This window comes from Nilaparvata lugens, chromosome 9 (assembly GCF_014356525.2).
Source record: "Nilaparvata lugens isolate BPH chromosome 9, ASM1435652v1, whole genome shotgun sequence".
In the NCBI taxonomy this organism is placed as follows: Eukaryota; Metazoa; Arthropoda; class Insecta; order Hemiptera; family Delphacidae; genus Nilaparvata; species Nilaparvata lugens.
The window spans coordinates 34045062-34059704 of NC_052512.1; the positions used below are offsets into that span (position 1 = coordinate 34045062).

The 14643-nt window shown below is 34.6% G+C and overlaps 1 protein-coding gene and 1 long non-coding RNA gene across 6 annotated transcripts in view; both read right to left on the bottom strand.

Annotated features, from left to right (window-relative positions):
* Positions 1-1418: 1418 nt before the first annotated feature.
* LOC120348888 lies at positions 1419-10692 on the bottom strand. Its single transcript, XR_005572191.1, has 2 exons — positions 10517-10692; positions 1419-1706 (listed from the first exon to the last, which is right to left on the bottom strand). It is a non-coding gene; the product is annotated as an uncharacterized LOC120348888 (long non-coding RNA).
* A 3451-nt stretch (positions 10693-14143) lies between these two features.
* Positions 14144-14643, bottom strand: part of LOC111061576 — a 43518-nt gene continuing 43018 nt past the window's right edge. For all 5 annotated transcript variants that reach the window (XM_039435794.1, XM_039435793.1, XM_039435792.1 and 2 more), the window contains exon 5: positions 14144-14239. In XM_039435794.1, the coding sequence (XP_039291728.1) occupies positions 14151-14239 (89 nt within the window). In that variant the 3' untranslated portion in view covers positions 14144-14150. The remainder of the gene's footprint in view (positions 14240-14643) is intronic.

Below are 14643 nucleotides of genomic sequence, written 5' to 3' on the forward strand. Positions count from 1 at the left end.
TGGGATATCGAATGGACAGTAGACAGTAAACTTCTTGTAATACATATATCTCAGAAATTTGTTCTGCAAACGCTCCAGAATGAGAATTTGGCCACTGCAATATGGATTCCAGATCTCAGAGGCATATTCCAGGAGATTTCTAACTAGTGACTTGTATAAGAATAAGAGAGGAGCAACATCACTAAATGGTGAGCATGTCCTTAAGATGAAACCCATCTGCTGATTAGCCCTACTGCATATAATTATGAAGTCCACATGACAATTAAAAGTAAATTCTAAGTTCAACAAAAAATCCCAAAGATAGATTAGGCTTTTATCCATTGTCAATTGATATAATTTCTAGTGAACTGATGTTTGCAGTACAGTATGCGTACAGTAGCTTCGCCACCATGACTTTGAAATCGCATGTAGGAAAGGTATGGTTTGCGGGGTAATATTCACGGCTTTGTGAAAACATCAGGCCTCAGAGACCCCAGATGAAGGAAGCTCTCTACACACAGAGATTCTTCATGAATGAGATAGTTACCAACAACGGAAGGAGCATAATATTGAAGGAATGTCAGCTGATAGGCTGTGTTGTGCTAAAAAGATGTAACTCCAAAAAGCTCCTTGTGTATGTATTCGAATGCAACGCGTTGCTTCTGAGAGGATACAAAAGAGCATCTGTTGCCTATGGAAAATACATTGAAGATCCTTGTGTATCTTCTCGGATGCAACGTGTTGCTTTTGAGAAGATACAAAAGAGCATCTGTTGCTCATGGAAAGATACATTGAAGCTCTTTGTGTATCTTTTCGGATGCAACACGTTACTTTCGAGAAGATACAAAAGAGCATTTGTTGCCTATGGAAAGATACATTAAGCTTCTTGTATATCTTTTCAGATGCAACACGATGCTTTTGAGAAGATACAAAAGAGCATATGTTGCTTATTGAAAGATACATAATAAAATTGCTGTATGTTTTTGAACGGGTAGTATTGTAGTCTAGTGGCACTCTGCCAATAGGCAAAGCTACAGGACCCGGAATGAACGTAATGACATTCAATTATTAACCGTATCTGTAATCTGTAATGGTTATTTATTTATCTTATAAAATCTATTTATAAGATTTTATTCATTTATTTATTTATATATATTTATTCATCTATATATTTATTTATTTATTCATTTACTCATTTATTAATCTATTTATTTATTCATTTATCTATTTATTTATTCATTGTTGAACCATCTTGACTAGCTGTGGCTTAACCTCTGTCCTTAACCTGAATGAATTTCCCTGAATGAATTTTCACTGAATGAATGGCTTTTCCCTGAATGAATTCCGTCATCGCTAGTTTTTTTTTGTTTGAACAATTTATTCTCTGATTGAAAAAGAGGTGGAGGAGCTTGTGGTAAAGGTATCAAAATAAGATGAAATCGTTTTGAAAAGTATTTATTGATTATCTTCTCCTTCTTTTTCTTCCACTCCTTCTTCTTCTCTTCCTCATTATTATCATTGAACGAACGTTTCAACATCAAAATGATATAGAGAGGGAAAATTATCAAATTTCAAGATATGTCTCAAATGATTGAAGATCGTTCAAATCCAGGTCACACTGAATATCAAGAGGATCGTTAACCCAAGTAGTGACATAGTTGATTCTGCATAGGATGCTTGTGAAATATGGTTGTCTCTGTTCTCATGCATTGCTCCCATTGTTTCGCCTGTGAAAATAAAATAGAAAAAAAAATATGAAGGAAGAGGTTTTACTGAAATTGCTCTCTCATGGATTTTAAATAAAATATTGTAAATAATATTACGAAAGTATTTTAGTATAATTTTAGAGTGAAAAAAACACTCACATTCTATGGTGCGGCGACCGTTTTGTGCTGGTGTTGCACATTCTCAAGCCCGACAGAATCTGAAATATTTGAGGTTATGAGGGTGTGATTTGGTTAGAGTGAGGTGGAGGGGAGTTTTGGTGGTTTATGGAGGAGGATTTAAATGAGTTTGTTAAACAGGGTGAGGGGGGAAATGTTGATTTGGTCATTTTGAATATTGTTTGGTGTGCTTGTATATTTCAAACTGTTCTAGTACATTTAATTTTCTGTTTTTGTGAGAATAGTGGAGTATTTCGAGGTTGTTGTCTATGTCAGGATGTGTGTGGTCAGTGGAAATAATGTGTTCTGCAAAGGTGGAATGGGGGGAAGGATGGGTAATGGCTCTTTTGTGTTCTTTGAATCTTTTATTGAAATTTCTGGCTGTTTTATCTATGTAGAATTTGCTGCAATCTATACAATTTAGTTTATATCAATACCGACAATCATACAGCATTCGTCACTCTCAACAATAAAACTTACAAAATAGCAGCATCATTCAAGAAAATGAAATACAAGGTTGCATACAGAACAAAAAACTCACTGAAGAAGCTCTTGTCCCCACACAACACCGCTCAACATCAATACAATAGACTGGGAATTTATAAGCTCAATTGTGAAGATAGCAGCAAATTCTACATACGTAGGTAAAACAGCCAGAAATTTCAATATAAGATTCAAAGAGCAAACAAGGGCCATTATCAATCCTTCCTCACATTTCACCTTTGCAGAACACATTATCTCCACTGACTACATACACCCTGACATAAACAGAAACCTTGAAATACTCCACTATTCCCACAAAAACAGGAAATTTATGTACTGGGACAGTTTGAAACATACAAGCACACCAAACAACAGCCAAACAATATTCTAAATGATCAAATCAACTTTTCCTCCCACACCCTGTTTGACAAACTCATTTAAATCCTCCTCCTTCATCCACCAAAACTCCCCTCCACAGTCACTCTGACCAAATTTCACCCTCATAACCTTAAATACTCCAGTTTCTGTTTGGCTTGAAAATGTGCAATACCAGCACGAAAAGGACGTCGCCACATCAAAGAATGTGAATTTTTTTACTTTAAAGTTATACTAAAATACGATTGTAATAATAATAGTGAAAAGAAGATGGATAACCAACAACGTAAATAGTATTGTAAAACATGTGAAAGTTGTGAATAAATTTCAATTTCAATAATTTCAAAAAATACGCTAAGTACAAAGAAATCTCGATGAATATGAGTCAAACAACATCAATTAGATATTTCAAACTGATAACACGAAGTGGACAATGAACATTGACACAGGTTCCTAAGTACATCCATTTTCTGTCGCAGAGGAACTGGAGATTTATGTCAATAAAGTGACATGTAAACTCTACTCCAGACAAGGAGACACTCTCAAATTTGAGAAAAGATTGGTAATCTTGTTAAGCGATGAATGCTTTCTTCACAATAAGCTGGAATCTGTATCTGTTGTAATAATATATATATTAAGGTGCGTACAGACTTATGCGCCACAAACAAACGCATTTCGCTTTTCATCAGCTGATTCTGTGCTTATTAGATAGATAAAATAGCATCCATTACCCACCCAATCAGGAGAAACTGGAACTTGTTCAACAAATTTAAAGGTCGAGGAAAATAGACACACCCTACAGTAAAAAAACAAGACAAAGGACAAGAAAACATTTTACTATCAATGTTGATAGTCCAGTCAAGGAAAAGTTATAGAGGGAAAAGTTTGGAAGGCACTTTTTGATCCCACAGTTCTGTTTAGGGTTATAAGGAGGTAAACATATCAAGAGTCTCAACCGGGGCGATGTCAGGATACACCACCGTCAAAGTCAGACACATCCATCCTAGCACTGAAAATCAGTCTTGTTTTGGCGGTGGCCACTTTTGTCGTTCTTGTGCTGAAAAAGAAGTGTCTTGTTTTGACGGGGCGAGTCCGTGACTAATTTCTCTACCTGGAAAACAGTCTATGGTTGTCGCTATCAGCTTTTGACGCTTCTGTCAGATAAGCTGGCAGAATAGCTTGGAAGTAAACTGGTTTCAATTTTGGAACAGACTGTACTTTCTTTGAAATATTCTTTTTAGAACTTAGTGTGACTAGAAGTGTGTGTGTGACCACCATTGGACAATACTCCTGCGTGACATTGTCTCTCATCTCAACCTTATTTAGTTCTATTGCTTCCTCTCTCATTCTCTCTCTCCCACCCACTCTCTCTCACCCTCGATCACCCTCTCTCTATCACTCCTGCGCCTTTCTCTCTCACTCTCTCTCTGTCTAACACTCACACACACACACTCTCTCTCTCTCTGTCTAACACTCTCTCTCTCTCTCTTTCTTTCTCTCTCTCTAACTCTCTCTCTTACCCGGTTGTGTGCTAATGCTCTCCTTTCTTCAAAACCCCTTAGGGTTTTGTTATTATTTTATACAATGCTTCAGAAATAATTATCTACAACCTATCTTGAATTTGACTTTCCCATGCCTAGATTTGTAAATCTCTTTGTGTCAATAATATTCATTTCTATCAACTCTTGCTTGTAATATTGTGAATTCCCCCATTCCACCGAGTAGGATTGTATAATATAGTTGATGTAGCATCGTACTGGAGGGTTGATGGTTGAATTTGAGAGAGGGCCGGCCGTGCAAAAAAAACTTAAACTGCAATTCAATTAAATCCTCACTTCTTCACTTTCTCACTATAGGCCTATATCCCTCAGAACCACACTCTCTTGTGAAATACACAATCCCCTACACTGAAATAATTTGACTCCTTCAAGTTATGTGCTCCCAACTTGATAATACCGCCCGTTGTTCTCTCAATAATATTTGTTGAACGAGCGTTAGCAAGTTCTTACTTTTTACTCAAGTTCAAAGTTGTTGCCAGTCTGTGGGTTTGCTTGTTTGTTTGAATGCACTACAATAACTTTAGAAAGAGTTGATCGATCAGCTTCAAATTTTGAACACGCACTCTTCGAACCTTTTTACAGGTAAAGTTCGTTGAACAACAAAATATTTTACTCACTTCTTCATCCTTTTTCAGGATATAAAAGTAACATTGAAAGTACTGCATGAGACAAAATAACTTGCTCCTGTGTGTCTGCCTGACTATTATCCTTCAGTAGCATACGCGTAATATTAATGATACAAATTGTGATGGCAGTTGCTATGTCGTTGGTATTATTGATTTAACAAAATTTGAATTCTGATTCTGAATCATTTACCCATACGGAGGAACCTATGAGGTCCTATGGATTCACGTAGGCCTACAGCGTAATATTAATAGGAAAACAGCTTAATGTTCCTTTTCCAAAGATAATATAACAGTGGGCTCCTCTGGGATTCTTATTCAAATTGAAAAAAAATTCTGTAGGTAGCTTCAAAATAATTTTTGTCTGCGATCTTCGTTCCGCCACATTGAATCAGAAATTTTCTATGGGAAGGTTTTAATACAAGATTCAAATAATAAAGAATTTCAAGAGACAATGAATGGTGGAAATCGCTCATAAATATATCAAACCGTTTCAAAGATATTCACATTTTAGTGTTGAAGTTTTTGTATATCTGTGATACAGAAATATTGCTCGCCTAGAACAGGATAGATTATTCATCACATATTCTTATCATTATCGTTCCCTAGCAACCTATTTCAAGCGTTTATATAGTAGCTGCTGAGAGAGATTTATGTGATAGATATACCTGAATAATACTATTAAATACTATATTCGACTAAACAACGAGTGACCCAAATGAAGCGATTCAAATATAAAAAAAAAAGAAAAATGGGAATGCGAAAAATATTATAATATTTGGAACTCCATAACTTATCATTTAATTAAGAGACATGTATGGGATTAATAATTTATTGAAACACACTAATAATTTAGCAATATTGCACTAATAGTTTTAATTTTAGATGACTCTCTCCTGGATTATTGAGTTATGTGTTGGATATTCCTCAGTGATTGCTGCATCATCTGAGAAAACTCCGTAAAAGTGATCTCTGTTCGAAATTAACAGAATGCTCAAGTATAGACATTTAGAAGAATACAAACATTTCATTTAATGTTCATCATACCCCCAAAGGATAGAGGGACCTGGGTTTTTCCCCATAAATGTTACATTAGAAGATGTTATTATATGCTTCATTTTTTCCAATTTTATACAAATGTGGTTGAAGTATCAATACAAACATATACATTATTAGTTATTAAATTCAATCATGGAATATTTATTAGAAATATGGGTCTACAGAGAGGCCCTAGAGTAGGAATACACTGAAACAGATTTCTTAAAAATCATGGAAAAAGATAAATTTTTCTTTTACAATGACAATTTCATTGGGGATCATATTCTAATTGGAAAATAACTTTCAGTTAGAAAGCTAAAGATACATCAAGCTGTTCCCATAATTCTCAACAACCCTTTAAGAATTAATATTGCTATTTTCATAATACAGTACACCTGAAGAATTGGCAAAGTTTATGGTAAGGGGTGAGGAGGTACTCAGCTCTTCCAACTAACATCGGATTAGTTTTGTGCAGTCTACTATAACAGATGTTCCCATATGGATGTTACTATAGACGTATTTATCATCGTATTCAATTTCTGTTTGTTAGTTTGTTTGTATGTCTGATGGAAATCGAAAACGGCTCTAACGATTTTGATTAAGTTTGAAATATAGTATATAGTTTGAAATATAGAGTTTGTGATACGAAAATCATCATTTGGATTAGGACTTATGTTTAGGATAACTCAATGAGGGAACTTAAAAATGATTAGGTACGGTAATATTATTCATCAACCGAGTAGCAGCTGACTGAGAGAGTTTTCCGTCGTCAGTTGAAAACAGTTGATCAAGAGAGTTTTTCATCGTCAGTTGAAAACAGCTGATCAAGAGAGTTTGCAATTGTCAGTTGAAAATGAGACAGATGTGTTGAGTCACCAAGTTTGTTGACGTCATTTTTTTGAAGTTATTGCATGATTCGAGAAAATAGGTGCAGAGAGCAGCCGAGTGACAGCAACGCAACGCAAATTTGAATTTGAAACATAATGATTGCGGTAATATTAATAAGGTAAATACTGAAGTAGTCAGTTTTAATATACCTGAGTAATTGAATTATAACAATTCATTCACTTTCCATCTCTAAATTTCCATCTCTATGTCTTTGTACTTTCAACTCTGTTTCTTTGATATTGTTATCTTCATAGACGTGAAGTAGATAGATAAGGGTGGGTGTCTTCCATGAGTAAAATGAAATGTCTATTTCCGACTTCTGCAGTTGAATACTTGTAGCTAGTAGTTCTGTGAACAGTAGACCTCGTACAGCATTTATAAACAGATCTCATTGTCAATATGTCACCCCAATTAACCCTTCGGACATCGGAAAAAAGAAACCGGTACCGTGACGAGAGATCGTAAGTGTTGAAACGGCCAATGACTGATTGGCGTTTATTGACGATGACAATATTACCTGTTATAAATAAAACCGAGAGCATTGCCAAGCTGTAATCATCAAAAGCTAATTTACAAACATGCCAACATACATATACAGACAAAAGCAAATCCCGTCGTTGAAACGTAGAAAAATCAATCATGAAAATATGTGAATCATCAAATCATGAAAAAATAACATTTTCCCGCTATTTTGGGAAATGATAACTGTATATCTTCCAGTATTGAAAATGACATTCAAAATGAAAAACAATACTGAATAATTTTATTATATTGAAAATTCTCAATGTTCGAGTAATTAACCCTCCAGTAGGCCTAGACTACATTCAACACAGTAGAACCTATATATAATTTGTAGCTTACGGGACCAAGTATTTAATACGAATTTTGGAGGGTGACGAATTATATATCAAGCTCTGCAATATAGAGGCTGATTAAACAAAATACGAGAAAATTATATCATTGATACTGATCCCATCATTGCCCATAATTAATTCATAATATAGCCTCTATGAATGAATATTAGAAAATATTGTTAAATATTAATTTGACATACTTGTAAAAGATTTCAGAGATCAATACAACTGTTCATGAGCGAGTTCTTCAACCAAGGCTGTCTCTAGTTATATTATTATATTATGTGAATCCATAGAACTTTGAAGTTCACTCCGTATGGGTAAATAATTCACAATCAGAATTCAAAATCCCTAAACTAATAATACCAATTACTTTAACGTTAAAGGTATTGCTATCACAAGTTGTATTATCTAATACATATAGGCGATGTTGGAAACAAACAATACCTAGACAGGCAGACAGACATTAACGAAAGCGAGTTGATGTAAAATGTATATATTAATCAGCTGAATTCGGGGCATTAAGGACAGTATATGTGATCATTCTTAAATAGCAATAGCTCTTATGGGCAAATTGTAAATTTTAATAGTGGGAAATGGGTAAATTGTGGTAATTGCATGCAATTAATATTCCAGCTTACTAATGATAAATCACAACACCCTTTTTCCAATTCACTTCATCAGTTGATGTGATTTTTGGTCTCCTCATCACTGGAGTTATTAGTAACTATAGCATAATTTTCGATGAACTCATTACTGGAGTTATCAGTTACTATTGCATATTAGTGTATTTATCTTTATGGGAATACCAATTACAGTGTTTTTGATGGCAAAACTACGAATTATAGAGAAGTTTCAGTGTACTCACTAATCTTGACAATTGACCTATCAAGTGAAGTTATTTTCGTTTTGAGTCAAGAAATTTACTAATAGTTCTATTATTTAAGCTCCAAATAACTGCAGAAAAGAGAGACAACTGCACAAAATAGGAATGATATATAGGACTTATAAATAGATATATAGGACTGATAAATAGGAATTATACAGTCACAAGATAAGTCATCGTCTGATATTACTACGTAAAGGGATAGAAAAGAGTGATAGGTTTCAGAAGTAAATTGTCAATAGTCTTGTTAAGAATAGCCTACATGTGGGGATTCATCAGAACAATACCATTGTTTGAAAACCAGACAGCTCTGCGTAGTACAGTCCGTCCAAGAAGTATAACCTGACCGTCTTGTTTTTGAAGTGTCTGAGATTCGATGTGTCTGACTTTGTCGTTTCTGTACGGATGTAAAAGTGTCCGGTTTTGGCGCCTAACGCACACGCCAATTCGAGACTCTTTGAAAACAGTCTTTCCCTGTCGCTGGCGTACGGTGTCGATGGATGAGATAGTCGCTGTCCACTCCTGTCAGGTTCTGGGTGTGTCGGAGGACTAAGGTGGCGCGTACCCGTCTCAACCCCTATCCCTTGTGCTAGACGGGTGGGGGTGGTTCAAGGGTACCACTTTCTGGTTTCTCGCAGATAACTCAAAAACCATGTATCTTACGGGCATAACTGTTCTATACAGAATTAAAGCTTATATAATATCCTACAATAATTTATCTCACAACTTTTTCTATATCTGTTCTAATTTTCGAGATATCCGTTCTTGAAGGTGTGACATTTTTGAAAAAAAACACAATTGCCTTTAATTTTTATCCATTTAGGCTCCTATAACTTTTCAAAAATTGATGGGAAAAATTCATGCTGATCATGAGTTTATAAAGCATAAAAGTCTCTTCAATTTGATGTATAATTCCACACTTTTGCGCATTTCCCTACAACTGTTGCAGCAACTTTAGTGTTGAGAGTGAAATCTTCAGTTTTTCAACAATAGACCAATTGACAAAGGAATTTGGAGGTAATGTTTGGTACACAATTTTTTACTTCGCAACTCTGTTGAGGCTGTGCAAAGGCTAAAAATAAACTTCCTAGTCGTGATATTTTTCAAAGTTCTTCGATTTGTATATCATCAAGCTATCAAAATGAAAAAGTTTTCTCAGGAAAACATGTTTTTCCCGATCATTACTTTTTGAGATATGAGCGCCTGAAGTTTGAATTTTTGGGATAGAGCATTTCAAATTCGGTAAGATATGAATCCATGTGATTTGAAGGATGGATTCTTCATGGTATTGTTGATCTAGAGAAACAAAAATTTTCTGAAAATATCAATTTTTGAAAAAGTTATCCAATTTACCAAAAATAACTCAACTAAAAGTTATCCAATTTACCAAAAATAACTCAACTAAAAGTTATTTTTAGTAAAGTTATTAACTATCTTGAAAATTGATATTTTCAGAAAATTTTTGTTTTAATAGATCAATAATACCATAAAGAATCTATCCTCTCAATCTCATTGTTTTATCTCTTACAGAATTTGAAATGTTCTGTCCCAAAAGTTCAAACTTCAGGCGCTCATATCTCAAAAAGTAATAATCGGAAAAAAATGTTTTCCTGAGAAAACTTTTTCATTTTGATAGCTTGATGATATACGAATCGAAAAACTTAGAAAAATATCACGAGTAGAAAGTTTATTTTCAGCCTTAGAACTAGTTAGGAGGAGAACATATCAAAATACATCAACTACAGTAGTTGTTCACTCCAGTAAATTATCAGTCAATCTTTTTTGAACATTTCTACTCTCACAAAGTAGATTTTCAAATTTAGAAGCTTAAAAATCTAACATATTGTTATTAAATCTAACATAATCTGATATTATCAGAAATATTTCACATTATTATCACTAAAAAAGGAAATTTTCTGAGAAATTGTGAAATGTTGCATACTCTTACCCTCGACAACGACAAGGGTGACAACAGCTGGTGGGGCATGCAGCGGTTTACAAGTGTAGCGGCCTGTGTCATCTATGCTGACGTCAGCTAAAGTCAGCCGACTCCACACCTGCAGTCCATTCCTCTCTGTATCCACACTGATGCCTCCTCGGCTTGCCTGCCATCAGAATAAATTCTTCTCAGGTCATTAATTAATAAATATGATCTGGAACATCAAATATCATCTTTGTATTCTGTGAGAAAGAGTATTCTGTCTGAGTCCAAAGATCACTGTGATAAAATACAGAGTGGGTGAAAAGTCCGATAAAAATAACACAAAGGTTATTTAACGGTGGGTGTGATTAGGGATCCTACTCGAATTGAAAATACTACTTTACTATGACTTCAAAAATCTGGTCCGCCATCTTGGATCCGCCATATTGAATGCAACTTTACTTTTTCAAATAGAAAGGTAAATGCGATACATGATTTCGATACGAAATTACAAGAAAAATGAATGTTGAGAACCGCATATCCATATCTCAAACCGTTCAGAAAATATTCTCATTATTAATCAATACCACTTATTATGTATTTCATTTCTGATATGCATGATATTGATTAATAATGTGAATATCTTCTGAACGGTTTGAGATATCGATATGCGGGTTTTGCCATTCATTTTTTCTAGTAATTTAGTATCGAAATCATGTGATGTCATAGTAAAGTACTATTTTCAATTTCAGTAGGATCCCCGATCACACCCACCATCAAATTACCTTAGTGTATGATGCCGTTCTCAGACTTTTTTCTCTCCTTTCTGCTTTGAATAGTATCATCTTTCTATGATGTGAATATCTTCTAAACGGTTTGAGATATCGATATGCAGTTTAAGCCATTCTTTTTTTTTCTTAAAATTTCGTATCGAAATCATTTATTACATGACCACCTTCCTATTTGAAAAAATAAAGTTGCATTCAATATGGCGGATCCAAGATGGCGGACCAGATTTTTGAAGTCATAGTAAAGTAGTATTTTCAATTTTTGTAGGATCCCCAATCACAACCACCGTCAAATAACCTTTGTGTATGAGATATCAAGCCGTTCTCGGACTTTTCATCCAACCTGTATATTGTTTATTGTATTAGGCGTAAACAAAGCCATAGTGCAAGACCGGTGATTGATAGTAACGTCAGCACAGGTATGGCTCCTACTATGGCTCCAATACCTACTATTACTTAGGTATAAAGTGATAGTAGGTATTGCTCCTACACCAATAAAAACATTAGCTGATATAGATCAGCTGAAATCAACAAATTTTTTAGGTAGGAGCCCCATCTGTGCTGACGTCACCAGAATACACTATGACTTTGTTTACGGAGGTAGTGCTTTGGGCCGGTTTCCGAGCTCGGGATTTAGCTAAGCTCTAGTTTTTAAAGAGCTGGAGTCATAAAATTGCCTTTCCAAAATGGGGCATAATCGTAATTTCATGATAATCTTCATTTTCTCATTTCTGTCATTGGAAACGTTTATCCTTGACGAAATTAAATAATTAACATTACTAAATAATACAAAATAGCTGAAACTTTACACTATTTCCTTTTAATTTTATTTTGTGTTCCATTTTATAGTTTTTCGAAATCTAATTTAAACGTGGACTATGACTACGCCCCGTTCCGGAAAGCCAATTTTATGTTTAAAGTCTAAAATATCACATAACATTTTTGCCGATTCTTTGCCTTGTCACTGCATTCTATGGAAAATAGCTTGTACTGCTATGTAATATCTGATGTGATATATTAACAGTTCATTCTTGTTGAAAATTATTGATTATATTCTATTAGTGAAGACTTACCGTATATTCTGAAATGATGAAAAAAAATCAAAATTGAGATAAGCTATATCATTTTTTCACATTGTTAAAAAATTATCTGTGAACGTTGCAGAGGTAGAAAATGATAGAGCTGTCTATTTTGTCGAGTGATAGACAAAGATGGCAGCACCAATGTTAATCAGAAACTGCCATTATAACGTGGACCTCAATATAGGAACTCCGAACTTTACTGAAATCTAGGAAGGAACGTCATTCAAAAACATCAAACATTATCCAAGGACAAATCAACGTTACCGAAATTTGAAAATAACGTTATACAGAGTGTTTCAGAGAAACGGGAAATTTTGAAAGTTGAATAATTTCAAGTGAAACAAATCTTTAAATTAAGTTTTTCATATCATTCAATAGTAAAAATAATGCCATTCTAGAATTAATAATACCGTAACATCTATTTTTTGAAGATGACATCTTGCAGGTGTATTTTTCTATGCAAACATTCCTGTAGTCTCCTCATCACATTGTCCATGCATTTTTTTTTGTAGTTGAGAAGTTGATATTGTGGTAATTATTCATATTGAATGAAAAAGACTGAGAAATTGTCAAAAACCACAGATTTATTGATACTTAGAAAGACCGGTATCGGTTATTACACCATTGTCAATCTCTTAAACTCAGAGTTTATTACACCATAAAATCAGAGTTTATCAGAGATTGACAATGGTGTGATAACCGGAACCGGCCTTTCTAAGTATCAATAGATCTGTGGTTTTTGACGATTTCTTAGTCTTTTTCATTCAATTGTCCATGCATTGGGTCTTTCTAAGTATCATTATATCTGTGGTTTTTGACAATTTCTTAGTCTTTTTCATTCAAAATGAACATTTATTCATTATTTCAGGAATTAAGTTGACCTACAAACTGTATTGTTTTGTATTTCTGACATTTGTATTGTAATGTTTGTCTACTCTATACAATTTACCCTGTGAATTGTTTGTTTTTCTGATGTTTCAATGGAGAAATTAATATAATTGTCAATTTTATGTTTTAAGTCGAATCATATCTAAAAGAATTATCAGGTCATGTAGCTTTGCCTATTGGTGGAGGTCCATTGAAATACAATACTACCTGTTCAAAAACATGGAACATTTTTGAATAATGAATCTTTGTTTTAGCTCTGGAAAAGAACAGATGCTCTTTTGTATCTTATCAAAAGCAACGCGTTGCATCCAAAAAGATACACAAGGAGCTCTTTGGAATTACCTTCTGTGTAGTTGAGAAGTTGATAATGTAGTAATTATCCATTTCAAATGAAAAACTTAAGGAATTGTCAAAAACCACTGATCCTATTGAGAGTTAGAAAGACCGTTTTCGGTTGTTACACCATTGTAAATCTCTGATAAACTCAGATAATCTCTGAGTTTATCAGAGATTGACAATGGTGTAAGAACCGAAACCGGTATTTTTCTAACTCTCAATGAAATCTGCGATTTTTGACAATTTCCCAGTCTTTTCATTCAATCTTTGGAGTGAAATCCTTTCAGCACAACACAGCCTTACAGCTGACATTCATTCAACATGCTCTTTCCATTGTTGGTGATACGTTGCAACTCTCTAATTCATGGAGAATCTCTGTGTGTAGGGAGCTTCCTCCATCTAGTTGTGATCTGGGGTCTCTTAAGCCTGATGTTTTTATAAAGCCGTGAATATTACCCCGCGAACCATACCTTGCCGATATGCCGTTTCAAAGTCACTCAGGCAAAGCTACGGGACGTGTACTGTACTAAAGGATAGTATTAGGTTTGAGTTTGAGACGTAACTAGCCTATATAATTATTCTTTTACTGTACTTACTTTTGTTGAAGAGCTGCTCAGCGGCAGAGAGATGGTGCGGTGAATCACTCAACTCCATTTCTGAGAACAAACAAAGAAGCAAATTAATCAACTATCAAATTAGTGGATGAAGAACTAGAAAAACATCTGTCATAATAAGGATACGTTTACTTAAATGGATATAATAAAAATTATATATATTATTATGGGAATTTCTTGAATGGAGTGTATACATTGTTTCAAGAAATTTTTTTCAGTAGATTAAAGGCCATTCTACACAGCACGTGGCGTGCGTGGCTGGACGCACGCCACGCCGGCCACGCTAGCCACATGCCAATTCACACCGCCACGACTGTTGCGATGCTATACCGGCCACGTTTCCCGTCAGTATGCAGGAAGATGTCAACTCCGACGGTCCCGTGGTGTGAATCTGGATTTTCTTGTGGCTTACCTTGGTTTGATGACTCCAGCAGTAGTAATGATAA